The following is a 13,532-nucleotide window of genomic DNA, read 5'->3' on the forward strand; positions in this document are numbered from 1 at the left end:
GAACTTTTCAACAAAGAGATAAAAAAGAACTAGTCAGAACTGAAGTGTACAGAAACTGTAATGTACACTAGAGGGAATCAGCAGTGGATTAGAGGGTGAAGGAGGAGGAGTAAAAATTTAATGCTCTTAGAATGTTAAAACTTAAGAGATCATGAAGTTAATACAGACTGCTGCTATAGACAGTAGGGTGTTATATATGAGCCCAGTGGTAACCACACATCGAAAACCTCTAATAGATATGCAAAAAATAAAGAATCCATGCATAGCACTAAAGAAGGCCATCAAACCACAAGGGAAGAACAGAGAAGAAATACAAAACAACCAGAAAACAACCAAATGGCAATAATTACATACCTATTGAAGAATGCTTTAAATGTAAGTGGACTAAGTGCTTCAGTCAAAAGACTTAGGGTAACTGATAGATTAAAAAAAAAAAAGAGCCATCTATCTGGCACCTACAAGAGACTCACTTCAGACCTAAAGACATACAGAAAGAGTGAAGGGGTAGAAATTTTCCATGCAAATGGAAGCAAGGAAAAGAAAAGCACAGGGTAGCAATTCTTATATCAGACCAAATAGACTTAAAGACAAGAGACCAAGAAGGGCATTACATAATGATAAAGGGATCTAGCCAACAAAAGTATTTAACAATTGTAAATATCTGTGTACCCAACATAGGAGAACCTAAATACATAAAGTAAATATTAACAGACATTAAGGGAGAAATTAACAATAATACAATAATAACTGGGCACTTTAACACCACACTTAACATTGATAGATCATCCAAACAGAAAATCAACAAGGAAACAATGGCTTTGAACAACACATTAGACCAGATATATACAGAACTTAACAGATTTAAGTCTGGACTTAACAAATACGTACAGAATATTCCATCCCCAAACAGAATATACATTCTGTTCAAGTGTACATGGAACATTCTTTAGGGTAGACCACATATTAGGCCACAAAACAGGTCTCAGTAAATTTAAGAAGACTGAAATCCCTATCAAGCATCTTTCCCAATCATAATGGTATGAAACCAGAAACCAGTTACAAGAAAAATACTGAAAAAAACACAAATACATGGAGGCTGAACAACATGCTAATAAACAACCAGTGGGTCAATGAAGAAATCAAAGAGGAAATAAAAAATACATGAAGAAAATGGAAATACAACCATCCAAAATCTTTGGGAGCAGCAAAAGCTGTTCTAAGAGGGAAGTTTAGGGGCACCTGGGTGCCTCAGTTGGTTAAGCATCTAACTCTTGATTTCAGCTCAGGTTAATCCCAGGGTTGTGAGACTGAGCTCTGTGTCGGGCTCAGCACTGGGCATGGAACCTGCTTGAGATTCTTTCTCCCTCTCCCTCTGGGCCCCACCCTCCCACTTGCACACTCTCTCTCAGTATTAAATAAGAGGGAAGTTTATGGCAATATAGGACTGCCTCAAGAAACAAGAAAAATCTCAATCTAACTTTATACTTAAAGGAACTAGAAAAAGAAAAGAGTCTGAAGTTAGCAAAAAGAAGGAAATAATAAAGATTAGAGTGGAAATAAATGAAATAGAGACTAAAAAAAAAAAAAAAAAATGAAACCAAGAGCTGGGGGGCACTTGGGTGGCGCATTTTTTAAGCATCCAACTCTTGTTTTCAGCTCAGATCATGATCTCGGGGTTGAGAGATTGGGCCCCACATTGGGCTCTGCACTCAGTTCACAGTCTGCTTCAGATTTTCTCTCCCTCTCCCTCCGCCCTTCCTCCTCAGCCCCTCTCCCCACTCACACACATGCTCTCTCTCTCTCTCAAATCTTAAAAAAAAAAAAAGAGGAAACCAAGAGCTGGTTCTTTGAAAAGACAAGGAAAATTGATAAACCTTTAGCTTTACTCATCAAAAAAACAAAAAACGCCTCAATATCAGAAATGAAAGAAGAGAAATAACAGTTAACGCCACAGAAATACAAAGAATTATGAGTACTATGAAAAATCCTGTGCCAACAAATTGGGACAACCTGGAAGAAATGAATAAATTTCTAGAAACATAAAATCTTCCAAAACTGAATGAGGAAAAAATAGAAAACTTGAACAGACTGGTTACTAGTAACAAAATTGAATCAGTAATCAAAAACTTCCATCAAACAAGTCTAGGATGACATAGCTTCAGAGGTGAATTCTACCAAGCATTTAAAGAAGAGTTAATACCTATTCTCAGACTATTGCAGAAAATAGAAGTGGAAGGAAATTCATTCTACAAGGCCGGCATTACCCTGATACCAAACCAGAAAAGGATACTACAAAAAAAGAAAAGCAAACATCATAGATGCAAAATTCCTCAGTAAAATATTAGCAATCTGAATTCAGTGATAACAGTAAAAGGATCATTTACCATGATTAAGTGGGATTTATTTCAGGGATGAAAGGGTGGGCCAGTATTGGCAAATCAGTGTGTTACATCATATTAACAAGAAGGATAAAAACCACACGATTTTTCTCAGATTTAGAAAAACCATTTGATAAAATACAACATCTGTTTATGATAAAAACTCTCAACAAAGTAGATTTAGAGGGAACATACTTCAGAATAAAAAAAAAAGGCCATATATGAAAGACCCACAGCTAACATACTCAATGGTGAAAAACAGCTTTTCCTCTCAGATCAAGAACAAGGCAAGAATGTCCATTCTTGCCACTTTTATTCAACATAGTACTGGAACCTAGCTGAGGAGACAAGAAAAAGAAAAGTCATCCCAATTGGTAAGGAAAGAGATAATCTCTATTTGCAGATGATATGATACTATATATAGAATACCCTAAAGACCACCAAAAATCTATAGAACTGATAAATGAAGTCAGTAAATTTGCAGGATACAAATATAAAGAATCTGTTACATTTATATACATTGATAACAAAGTAGCAGAAAGAGAAATTAGGAAAACAATCCCATTTACAATTGCACTAAAAATAATAAATTATCTAGGAAATTTAAAGAGGGGAAAGACCTATACTCTGAAAACTAGAAGAAATGGAAGATGACACAATTGTAAAGATATGTTCATGAATTGGGGGAATTAATATTGCTAAAATGTCCATACCACTCAAAGAAATCTACAGATTAAATGTAATTCCTTTCAAAATACAAATTTTCACAGAACTGGAACAAATAATCCTAAAATTTGTATGAAACCACAAGAGATTCTGAATATCCAAAGCAATCTTGAGAATAACAAAGCTGGACGCACCACAATCCCAGATTTCAGGATAATACTACAAAGCTGTAGTAATCAAAACAGTGAGATATTGGCACAAAAACAGATACATACATCAGTGGAACAGAATGGAAAGTCCAGAAATAAACCCTTAAATTATATGGTCAGTTAACCTACAACAAAGGGGCAAGAATATACAATCAGGAAAAAATGGTCTTTTAAGTAATGGTGCTGAGAAAACTGGACAGCTGCATGCAAAAGAATGAAATTGGACTTTATTAAATCATACACAAAAATAAACTCAAAATGGATTAAATACTTAAATATGAGATCTGAAACCATAAAACTCCTAAAAAGAAAACATAGGCGATAACCTCTTAAGACATCACCCTTGCAATGTATTTATGGATACGTCTCCTTGAACAAGGGAAACGAAAGCAAAAATAAACTATTGGGACTACACCAAAAATAAAAAGCTTTGGCACAGCAAAGGAAACTACTAACAAAACAAAAAGGCAGCCTACTGAATAAGAGAAGATATTTGCAAATGATCTATCTGATAAGGGGTTAATATCCAAAATATATAAACAACTCAACATCAAACAATCCAATTTTTAAAAAATGGGTAGAGGACCAGGGAGACGTTTCCAAAGAAGACAGACAGATGGCCAACAGACACATGAAAAGATCCTCAACATCACTGATCATTGAAGAAATGCAAATTAAAACCACAATAGCATAATCACCTCACACTCATTAGGATGGCTATTATCAAAAACAAAACAGAAAACAGCAAGTGTTGGTGAGGATGTAGAGACATTGGAAACTTTGTGCACTAATAGCCTAAAAAAAATAAAATATTTAGGAATATATTTAACCAAGAAAGCATATGATTTGTATACTGAAAACTGCAAAACATTAAAAGAAATTAAGAAGGCCTAAATAGGGGGCACCTGGGTGGCTCAGTCAGTTAAGTGTCTGACTTCAGCTCAGGTCATAATCTCAGGGTCCTGGGATCAAGCCCCACAGCAGGGTTTCCCGCTCAGTGGGGAGTCTGCTTGTCCTCCCTCTGCCCCTTTCCCTACTCATGCTTGCTCACTCTCTCTCAAATAAATAAAATCTTTAAAAAAAAAAAAAGGTCTAAGTAAATTGGAAGACATCCCATGTTTGTGGATTAGAAGACTTAATATTGTGAAGATGGCAGGCCTACCCAAATTGTTCTTCAGATTGAGTGATAACCCTAGCCAGCATTCTAACTGCCATTCCCACATAAATTGACAAACTGATCTAAAAGTCATAGAAATCCAAGGGACCTGATATAGTCGAAACAATCTTGAAAAAGAACAACAAAGTTGGAGGACTCAAAGTCCCAATTTCAAAACTTGCTTCAAAGCTACAGTAGTCAGGACAGTATGATACTGGTAAAAGGGTAGAGACATATAGATCAGTGAAAAGAATTGAGGGAGAGAAATAAACCTATTTTTTTTGACATGGTGGCCAAGATAATTCAAGGGGAAAAAAGTCTTTTCAACAAATGGTGCTGGAACAATTGAATATCCACATGCAAGAAATGAGGTTGGATCCCTACCTCATGCTATATATATGAAAATTAACTCAAAATGGACCCATAGCTAAATGTAACAGCTAAAACTGTAATACTCTTAGGAGAAACATAGGGATAAAATTTTAAGACCTTGGACTTGGAAGTGGATTCTTAAAAATGATACCATCAGCGCAAGCATAAAAAAAAATAGGTTAGATTTTATCAAAATTAAAAACTTTTGTACATCAGAGAACACTACCAAGAAAGTGAAAAGACACACAGAATGGGAGAAAATATTTGCAAATCACACATCTGGTAAACCTTTAGTATTTAGATTATATAAAGAACTCATACAAATGAACAAAAAGATAACTCATTTTTTTTTTAAGATTTAATTTATTTATTTGACAGACAAGAGATAGCGAGAGCAGGAACACAAGCAGGGGGAGTGGGAGAGGGAACCCAACGAGGGGCTCCATCCCAGGACCCTGGGATCATGACCTGAGCCGAAGGCAGACGCTTAACAACTAAGCCACCCAGGCGCCCCGATAACTCATTTTTTAAAGTCGGCAAAAGATTTGAATAGACATTACTCCAAAGAAGATAAAAAATGGGTGGGGTGCCTGGGTGGCTCAGTCAGCTAAGCGTCTGCCTTTGGCTCAGGTCATGATCCCAGGGTCCTGGGATCGAGCCCTGCATCGGGCTCTCTGCTCAGCAGGGAGTCTGCTTCTCCCTCTCCCTCTGCCCCTGCTCTCTTGTGCTTGCTCTTTCTCTTTCTAATATATTTTTTTAAAAAAGATAAATGGCCAATGAACACATGAAAAGATGCTAAACACCATTAGTCATTAGGACTATGCAGATCAAAATCACATGACCTACCACTTCACACCCAGTAGGATGCCTTTAATATTTTTTTCAAAAAGGAAAATAAGTTAGGATAGTGTATAATAGACTATAAGCTAGAATCAAATACTGATACATGCTACAACATGAACCTTGAAAACATTATGCCAAGTGAAAGAAGCCAGACACAAAGGTCACACATATTGTATGATTCCTTTTCTATGAAAGGTCCAGAATAGGCAGTCCAAAGACACAGAAGGTAGACTGGCTTTTGTCAGGTCTAGGGAGAAGGAAGAAGTAGTGATTGCTAATTGAGTAAGTTTCTCAGTGGGGTAATGAAATGCCCTGGAATTAGATAATGATATTGGCTGCACAACCTCATGAACATATTAAATATTACTGAATTATATACTTTAAATGATGACTTTTATGGTATTTGAATTATATTTCAATTTAAAAAAAAAGTCAAGCTCAACAGTTGCTCTAGCTGGTGAAGGTACTAGCCATACCATTCCAAAGATGAGAGGAAAAACACTGTTGGGGATTTGGACTTAAAAAACAAACGGGGGTGCCTGAGTGGGTCAGTCAGTTAAGTGTCTGCCTTTGGCTCAGGTCATATCAGGGTCCTGGGATCAAGCCCCGCATCAGGCTCCCTGCTGAGTAGGGAACCTGCTTCTCCCCGCTCCCTGGGCCCCTTCCCCCCACTCCTGTGCACACTCTCTCTCAAATAAATAAAACCTTTTAGAAAAAATTAAAAAAAAAATCATTATAATAAGAACTAGAATTTGTTGAATTGTATCCTACAACTGGAAAACTCTGTAACCCATGATATTGACCACTAGCTGATTTCAGATCTGGTCTCTTAACTCTGCTAGAACAAAGGCATAAAGAGTAAAAATGTTTCTAGTGTAACCACCTTAGAAGCAGAAAGAGCCTTTTTTGAACTCTTCCTCTCCTGGCCTGAGTTTGAAGGAACAGGTTAGAAGGCAAGGAAAGGTAACATTCTGGAAACACAAATCTTTTTCCATATAGTATTTCTTCATTTTAGGCAGGGGAGCCTAAAATGTTCATCCCACGAGAGCAACTGACAAGGCCTGGGCTATACACCTACTGTCCCAGGCAGCAGTCTCCCCTTAACCCCCTGCGTGTAGTACAAATTTTTCCATTTTCTGTGTGTGTTATGAAATGAAATGGCAGGAAAGGAGCACTGCTCTTAGGATCATCTCTTTAAGTGTCCCCCCACCATCCTCGTCATCTCTGCTGAGCACTTAATTGTCATTGCCTCCCTTAAAACATGTTGATTACTTTTCAGAGACCTGTATAGCAAGTCCAGGGTGTACCTAGCTAGGAAACAGCGGGGTTATTGGTAATAATTGCAGAATGTTCCTATAGAGAGAAAATGCATAATTGTTATATTGTCATTTCCTAAGTACTTACAAATCAAATATTAATTCAGACCAGAATTTTGCTAGAGATTAATGTCAAACTTTATTGAATTATAAATTCCAGAAACAAACTTTTGCCTAGTTTTTAAAATCCCTTAACTCTTCTGACAGCTCTATACTTACTAACAATTTCTGAAAAGTTATGAGTAGTGATGCCATGGTCATTTCTATAGGTTCTTTTAAATACCTGAGATTTCTCTGCAGATGAGAATACATTTAAAGGGTCTTCCAGTACCTGCCCATTATACTCCAACTTAACTGGGACCAAGAAAATGTGCTAAGCATTCTCTATAAGATGTTCGGAACAAGAAAGTAGACAAGAAACCTTGGGGTAGTTGAGATGATGTGAATAGATAACAAGGAAGATCTGTATGAATATTTATCCCTTTGTTTCCATGCTGTCTAGAGTATCAGTCTTACCTTTTGAAATGGCTTGAGTATGTTTTACTTTAGATGTAACTTTTGACTTCTGTTTTCTTTTAATGGATACTTTACCATCTGAATTGTGACCAGGTATCATTTGTAAATTTGTTTCTGTTGGTCTTTGCTAGGAAATATATTTTGCTAGGAACACATTTGCTAGGAATAGATACTAACTGGATGGTTTTTTTTGTTTGTTTTTTTTTTTAAGAGAGAGAGCATGCATGTGTTGGCGGGGAGGGGCAAAGGGGGAGAGGGAGAGCAAGAATCTTAAGCAGACTCCAAGCCCAGTGTGGAGCCTGAGGTGGGGATCAGTCTCACAACCTTAAAATCATGACCTGAGCCTAAATAATCAGACACTTAACAGACTGAGCTACCCAGGCGCCCCATGGATGGCTCTACTTTTGACTTAGTGAATTTAAGAACAATTCTGCTTCCTGACCTAATATCCTGTACATGTAAGTAGAAGTAATACTTTATATCTTTAAAAGATTCAATTGCTGGTTTTTGTTTTACTATTGATAACTTTTAAGATTTGGAGATGTAATTTTGTTTCACAAATTGGTTCGTATTTATCATGTCTACAAACCTCATTTTGACTCATTTTCAGTTTGAGCATGCATTCTGGATTGGTTCTTACATTTTAGTGATGTTCGTGCTTAAAGAGAGAATTAGTACTGCTAATAAAATAAGAAAAATCAAGACACATAGAACATTGTTTTTCCAGTAAAGTACTACCACAGCCCATCAGACACCTGACTTTTAGTTGTAGGGGGTCTTGTGACCCAACTGGTCTCTGCTGAACCCTGGGACTCCTTAGAGCCCCATTTGAAATCACCGCTTTTTAAAAAAATATCCCTAATACTTTTAGAAGCAACATTATATAATAAAATATTTTATATGCTTCTTGTGACCCTTATTTTTGATTAAACTCAATGTGTTGTTAACCAAACTATCTAAAGGTATGCAGATTATCGATTGCCCAGGATTTTCCTCATACATTCTTGAAGAATATCATGTAAGTATCTAAGAATTAGGAATATTTTTACTCACTTGTACTAAGGAGTTATAATTTGAAATGTTTTCAGAAAATATTTTGAAAATACTTAAAATTATAGTGGAAATGACACCTGTGGTTTCATTAAAAGTAAGGTAGACTATTTTAATTAGTAATCTTTGTTTCCTTTAGGGTTTAATGAAGAAATTCATTCGATGTTCTACACGTGTAACTGTGGGAACTATTAAAAAATTTTTAAGTTTAAAACTAAAACTTCCAAGTTCTTATGAGGTAAGTTAATAATCTAACCTTGATCATGTTGATAATTCTGATCTGAAGTAAAATTCTAACAAAAGAAGTAAAAATTAACAGAAAGTACATTTAATTTTTGTGGAAACTTAGGTTATTTTTATATGTTAAAAATTTAGAGAATGTAATATTCTATTTATGTAATCTGTATTTTTTAATTTAACATCTGACTAAAACATGCTGCTAATGCATTTAGTGGTTTACAATTAGAAGAGATACTTAAATTTTCCCAAAATAAATGCTACAGCTAACTAGATTTTTTTTAATGCCAACATTAGGGTCCTTTTTTGTTTTGTTTCTTAAATGAGACCTTTGAGATCCATTTTTACTTTTATAGACATCTTTTTCAGAATGTAAAACATTGTCTTTTTATGTAAAAAGATTTTGTAAATAATGTTCCTTTAATTGTGTCATATGCAAAATTGATATTGTTTAGCAGTAGGTAAAACCAACATAATTGCATCTGCATAAATGCAATTTACCAGTTTCCTAACGGAGAGATAAATTGTCCCCATGTTAATCACAGCACAACTTGTAATGTGTTCAATGTTTAGAGAATGTTTATGATCCTAGGAATGTAGATATAATGTAATGAGGAGACATGGCTACCATTTCTCATCTGCCCAAATGGCAGTCTTAACGTGCATTAATTTCTCTTCCTCCCCTTTGGGTTCTGATAGTAGTAGCTTCTGAAGAAACAAAAGACTGAGACTAGTTTCCTATATAAACAAAGACATCAAAGGCAACATTAGTTCTTCATTATATACACTAATATTAATATGAACAGTTTATCGTAGCAGAAATAAAATAGGATTTGAACATAGGCATTGACAGGTATTAAGTATGTATTTTGAGGAAGTCTCTAATCCCAAGTTTATTTAAAAACTCTCAGATAACTAATAATCCATGGATTAAAAATTCTTACTGTGGTTTGGTCCTACAAATAGTAAAACATTTCCAGAGACATCAACTTTTACATTAGGGAAAAAATTGTGAAAGTTAATCAAAGCCCTATGTACTTGGTAAAGTAAAAGATGACAACTTAGATACAACAGTGAAAATAGAAAATGAAATTGTTTTTATGATTTGGTTTTATACTTATTCTTACAAAGTACCACATGCAGTTTTATTTCCTTACTTTTTAAGTGTGACCCATTGAGTTACTTTCTAGTTTCCAGGAGGTTGTTAGAGCTGAGAGGATGATTTCTCTCACACAGTCTCACTGCTGGCACACGGTGTCTCTTCCCACAGACGAGGACAGCAGAGCAGGAGACTCTGTCCACTGACAGCTCCTCATCTCTCCCGGTGTAAAGGACTTGTCCTGTGATTTTTAGTAACATTTACTGGTCCCCCCCCCCCCCCTTATTTTGCTGTCTTAACACATAGGGTGATGTTTTAATGAAATACCTAACAGCTGAAGCTTTTGCAACAGCATTGCTAATTGGGGCAAGATAGTTTTTAAATGACAACAGAAGCAGTGTACCTAACCAGGGGTTGCATCCTGAATCTCTTTACTTCTTTGCTTATGAATTTATTTTACAGGCAAGATTTAAAAAAAAAAAAATTATCTACTTGGTCCTTTTAAAAACATTTTGAGGTTGATGCAAGTCAACATAAATCATCAAAATATCAATATAACTCAGCTAAAAATTTGTCTAATACAATTGGAACAGTACTCATTTTAGACTTAAAGTTCAAAACTCTAGTCTCTAACCAGACAGAATTATTTAAAACCCATTTTTCTTCGCCTTCCCACACTTTAAATTAAACTCTATCAGTTTGCCTTTAATAGCTAGAGAACTGAAATGCTTTATTTATAGGGACTTATGATAAACATTTAACTGTGCTTTGTTGAATTGGTAAATCATAGCCACAGTTCCTGGGGCCTTAAGGATTTGGGGGGTTGTTTGGTTCCTGCAACTCTAGAGCAAAAGTGAGCTTTGGAAAGCACATCCCTTTTTTGAAGTTTGATGCAAGATGAGAAGAGGGTCCTGTAAGTATTATGCAAGTTACCACCCAAGCAAAACAGGCCAGAGAGGCCTAGAAGATACAGGCCTGTGGCATGGTCCTAATTGTTCTATTGACTTAGCTACAGGCAATTACCAGAAATTCTCAAATGCCTTGAAGTCCCCATAAATCTTGTATCCACATTGATTCCTTTACCCTCTTTGAATACAAACTAATGAGAGGAAAGCAAGTCCTCTCAATCTTGAGAAGGTGAAAGCATTCTGAGAGGTGAATTCATAAGCCAAAGGTGCTGTGAGGTCTCCACAGTTACTTCTCTTTTTGTAAGAGACAGTCACAGAAATATGTCTAAACTAAGGTTACACAGAGACGTGGACTGAGAAAGCTTACACTGCATTTCAATATTATGTGTACAGACTTGAGTTGGGACAAGACCAGCACTGCTTCATGTTACTTATATCTGAATTGTTAATAATTATGAGATGGACCAGTGCTCTTAATAAAAATATTCAGTGTTCTTTTTAAATAATGGTTAATACTTCTATTTTGTTATAACTATTTGAATCTTTTTTGAAATTTAGGAAAAAAGTCTGACACTAATGAATTAAAAATTACTTAAGTTAATGGATCTGTAACTATTCTTTTTAAAGTTGGATGTGCTGTGCAATGGTGAAATTATGGGGAAGGATCACACTATGGAATTCATCTACATGACGAGATGGCGACTAAGAGGCGAAAACGTAAATTGCTTTTATATTTACCTATGTGTATGTTTTAGTTATATGCCATTTTGCTACTCATAATAAACAGTATATTACTTAGAAACAAACAAAAAAATTAACTTGGGAAAGAGAAGAAACTGATTCCTTTTACTGTTTATCCCAGCTACTCCATGATAATTGGTCCTAAGTACAAGACCAAGATCTTTGTTAAATGTGGTTTTGTTACATTTAAGGTGAGTTAAAAACCCCATCTAAATATGTTCAGAACTCTGCTTACCTCAGTACAGAGAAGATGACACTTACATTTTTTAAAACCCCGATAAAATATGGGAACTTCTAACTATATGGAGTCTCAAGTGAGGAGACTAAGTTTTGCCCTGATTAGTATGTTGTTTAATGGTTGATATTTTTTGGTTGTGGCAGAGGGGACAGATAGAGTAGAATCTAGGTGATCTTTTTTTCAGGTACCTCCTTTACATGAAAGTGTAAAATTGGACCAAAGGGTAAGTGAGTTTGCAGTGGTTTCTGATGTCAGAATTAGATTGTTGTGGCTTAGGCCCTAGGCAGTATGAGAGAAATGATGTAAAAGGAGAAAACTTGAGAAAAATCCAAAACACCCAAAAGGAGAATTCTGTATTTTGAACTATACCTTTGCTTAGGGTTAATTAGAAGGTTCAAGCACATCTTATCTGTATTATGTATAACATTGATAGTAGAGAAATCCAAGGGCTAGGGATTATAAGGCTTGATGTATATCAGTGAGGGAATGTAGTAGTAATGCTACCAGAAATTCTCTTTATAATCTGACTACACAAATACACATTAATTGAGATTGACTGGAAGGTTGTACTAGATGACTTCCAAGGTCTTCTCAGACATTAAGAGTCTCTGGTGTTTATGGTACAATATGTCATACTTCTAAACTCTGCATAATTTTAATCTAAAAAGGTAGGTTATGTTACATTTTCTTATGAAAATATAAACTATTAAAAATACAAAATTAAGAAATGTAACCTCACTCAAAGACAAGTAATACAGAATCTGAATAATGAGGGTTGCCATGTTACAGTGGTTCAAAAACATGGAATGTAAACATTTATGGAATTGTTATAAAACCTCAAAAAATCATGTTTGTGTGTTGTATTCAATGAGTAGGAAAATTGGCTGTTTTTCAGAAATGTCTTGATATAATAAATGAAGCATCTAACTTCTAAAGTCAGAATGTTTTTTTTCTGAGTCCCACTTGGGTAAAGCCTTCCTTGTGAGGCTGAATTCTCATGACCAGGAAGAAAAAATTATGTTCTAGTACCAGTCACCCGCTTGTCGTGTGCCCTGGAAGAACTCAGACCTCTCTAAGCCTTATTTAAAAAAAAAAAAAGAAGAAAGAAAGGAAAACAAATCTAATTATCTTTGTATTTGGTAAATTACTACCTGCCTTCCTAGGACATTTTATAGTTTTTTAAAATGGTTCTACATACATCACCCTCATTGAATCCTTCCAACCAAAATGTTTCGGGTACCAGGTGCAGATTACAGAGCTAGTCAGTTTTCCCTTACCCAGCATGGTCGGGGCCTAGATATTGTGGTATTACATATAATATCATAATATAATTTTAGCTTTCTTTGGTAAGTCATTGGCCATTTTATTATGTGTTAATGATTTTCAGGTGCTATGAGCAGGTTTGCCTTAAGGTTGAAGAGATGTACAAAGTCATCCACCGTAAGACCTCGGCTAGCACTCACTTGTCCTTCTGACAGTCCCTTCCCAGAGGTCTCGCCCACACTGCCAGTTTTAAGTCAAAGCATGAAAGAGCTGATTTGAAGACTTGGTTGTTAATTGACTATCAGTTAAATCAGTCTTTATTACAAATGTATTTCTGGTTACCCATACCTGATAGTTTAAATTCCTGTGTTGTTTAAGGCATATTTTAATAAAAGTTGATTGGGAAAATGGTTCAGTACCTTATGATTTTTCAGACTACCACGGTCAGAATCCAGTTATGTCTTACCCCCTCCACTTCTGTCCCTCTGGGCCCCACAGCTGTCACCATTCTCCAGAAGTTCTGTAAAAACCTCCTCCCTG

General features: G+C 35.7%; 1 protein-coding gene across 6 annotated transcripts in view; it reads left to right on the forward strand.

The window, feature by feature from the left end:
• PCGF5 (polycomb group ring finger 5) overlaps positions 1 to 13,532 on the forward strand; it is a 113,487-nt gene that overhangs the window by 83,229 nt on the left and 16,726 nt on the right. For 5 of the 6 annotated variants that reach the window (XM_027596594.2, XM_027596592.2, XM_027596596.2 and 2 more), the window contains 2 exons: positions 8,646 to 8,744; positions 11,378 to 11,467. In XM_027596594.2, the coding sequence (XP_027452395.1) occupies positions 8,646 to 8,744; positions 11,378 to 11,467 (189 nt within the window). Of the gene's footprint in view, positions 1 to 8,645; positions 8,745 to 11,377; positions 11,468 to 13,116; positions 13,381 to 13,532 lie in introns of those variants that run through there. The other variant, XM_027596597.2, reaches the window with a different exon arrangement.

Source organism: Zalophus californianus, chromosome 15 (assembly GCF_009762305.2).
Source record: "Zalophus californianus isolate mZalCal1 chromosome 15, mZalCal1.pri.v2, whole genome shotgun sequence".
In the NCBI taxonomy this organism is placed as follows: Eukaryota; Metazoa; Chordata; class Mammalia; order Carnivora; family Otariidae; genus Zalophus; species Zalophus californianus.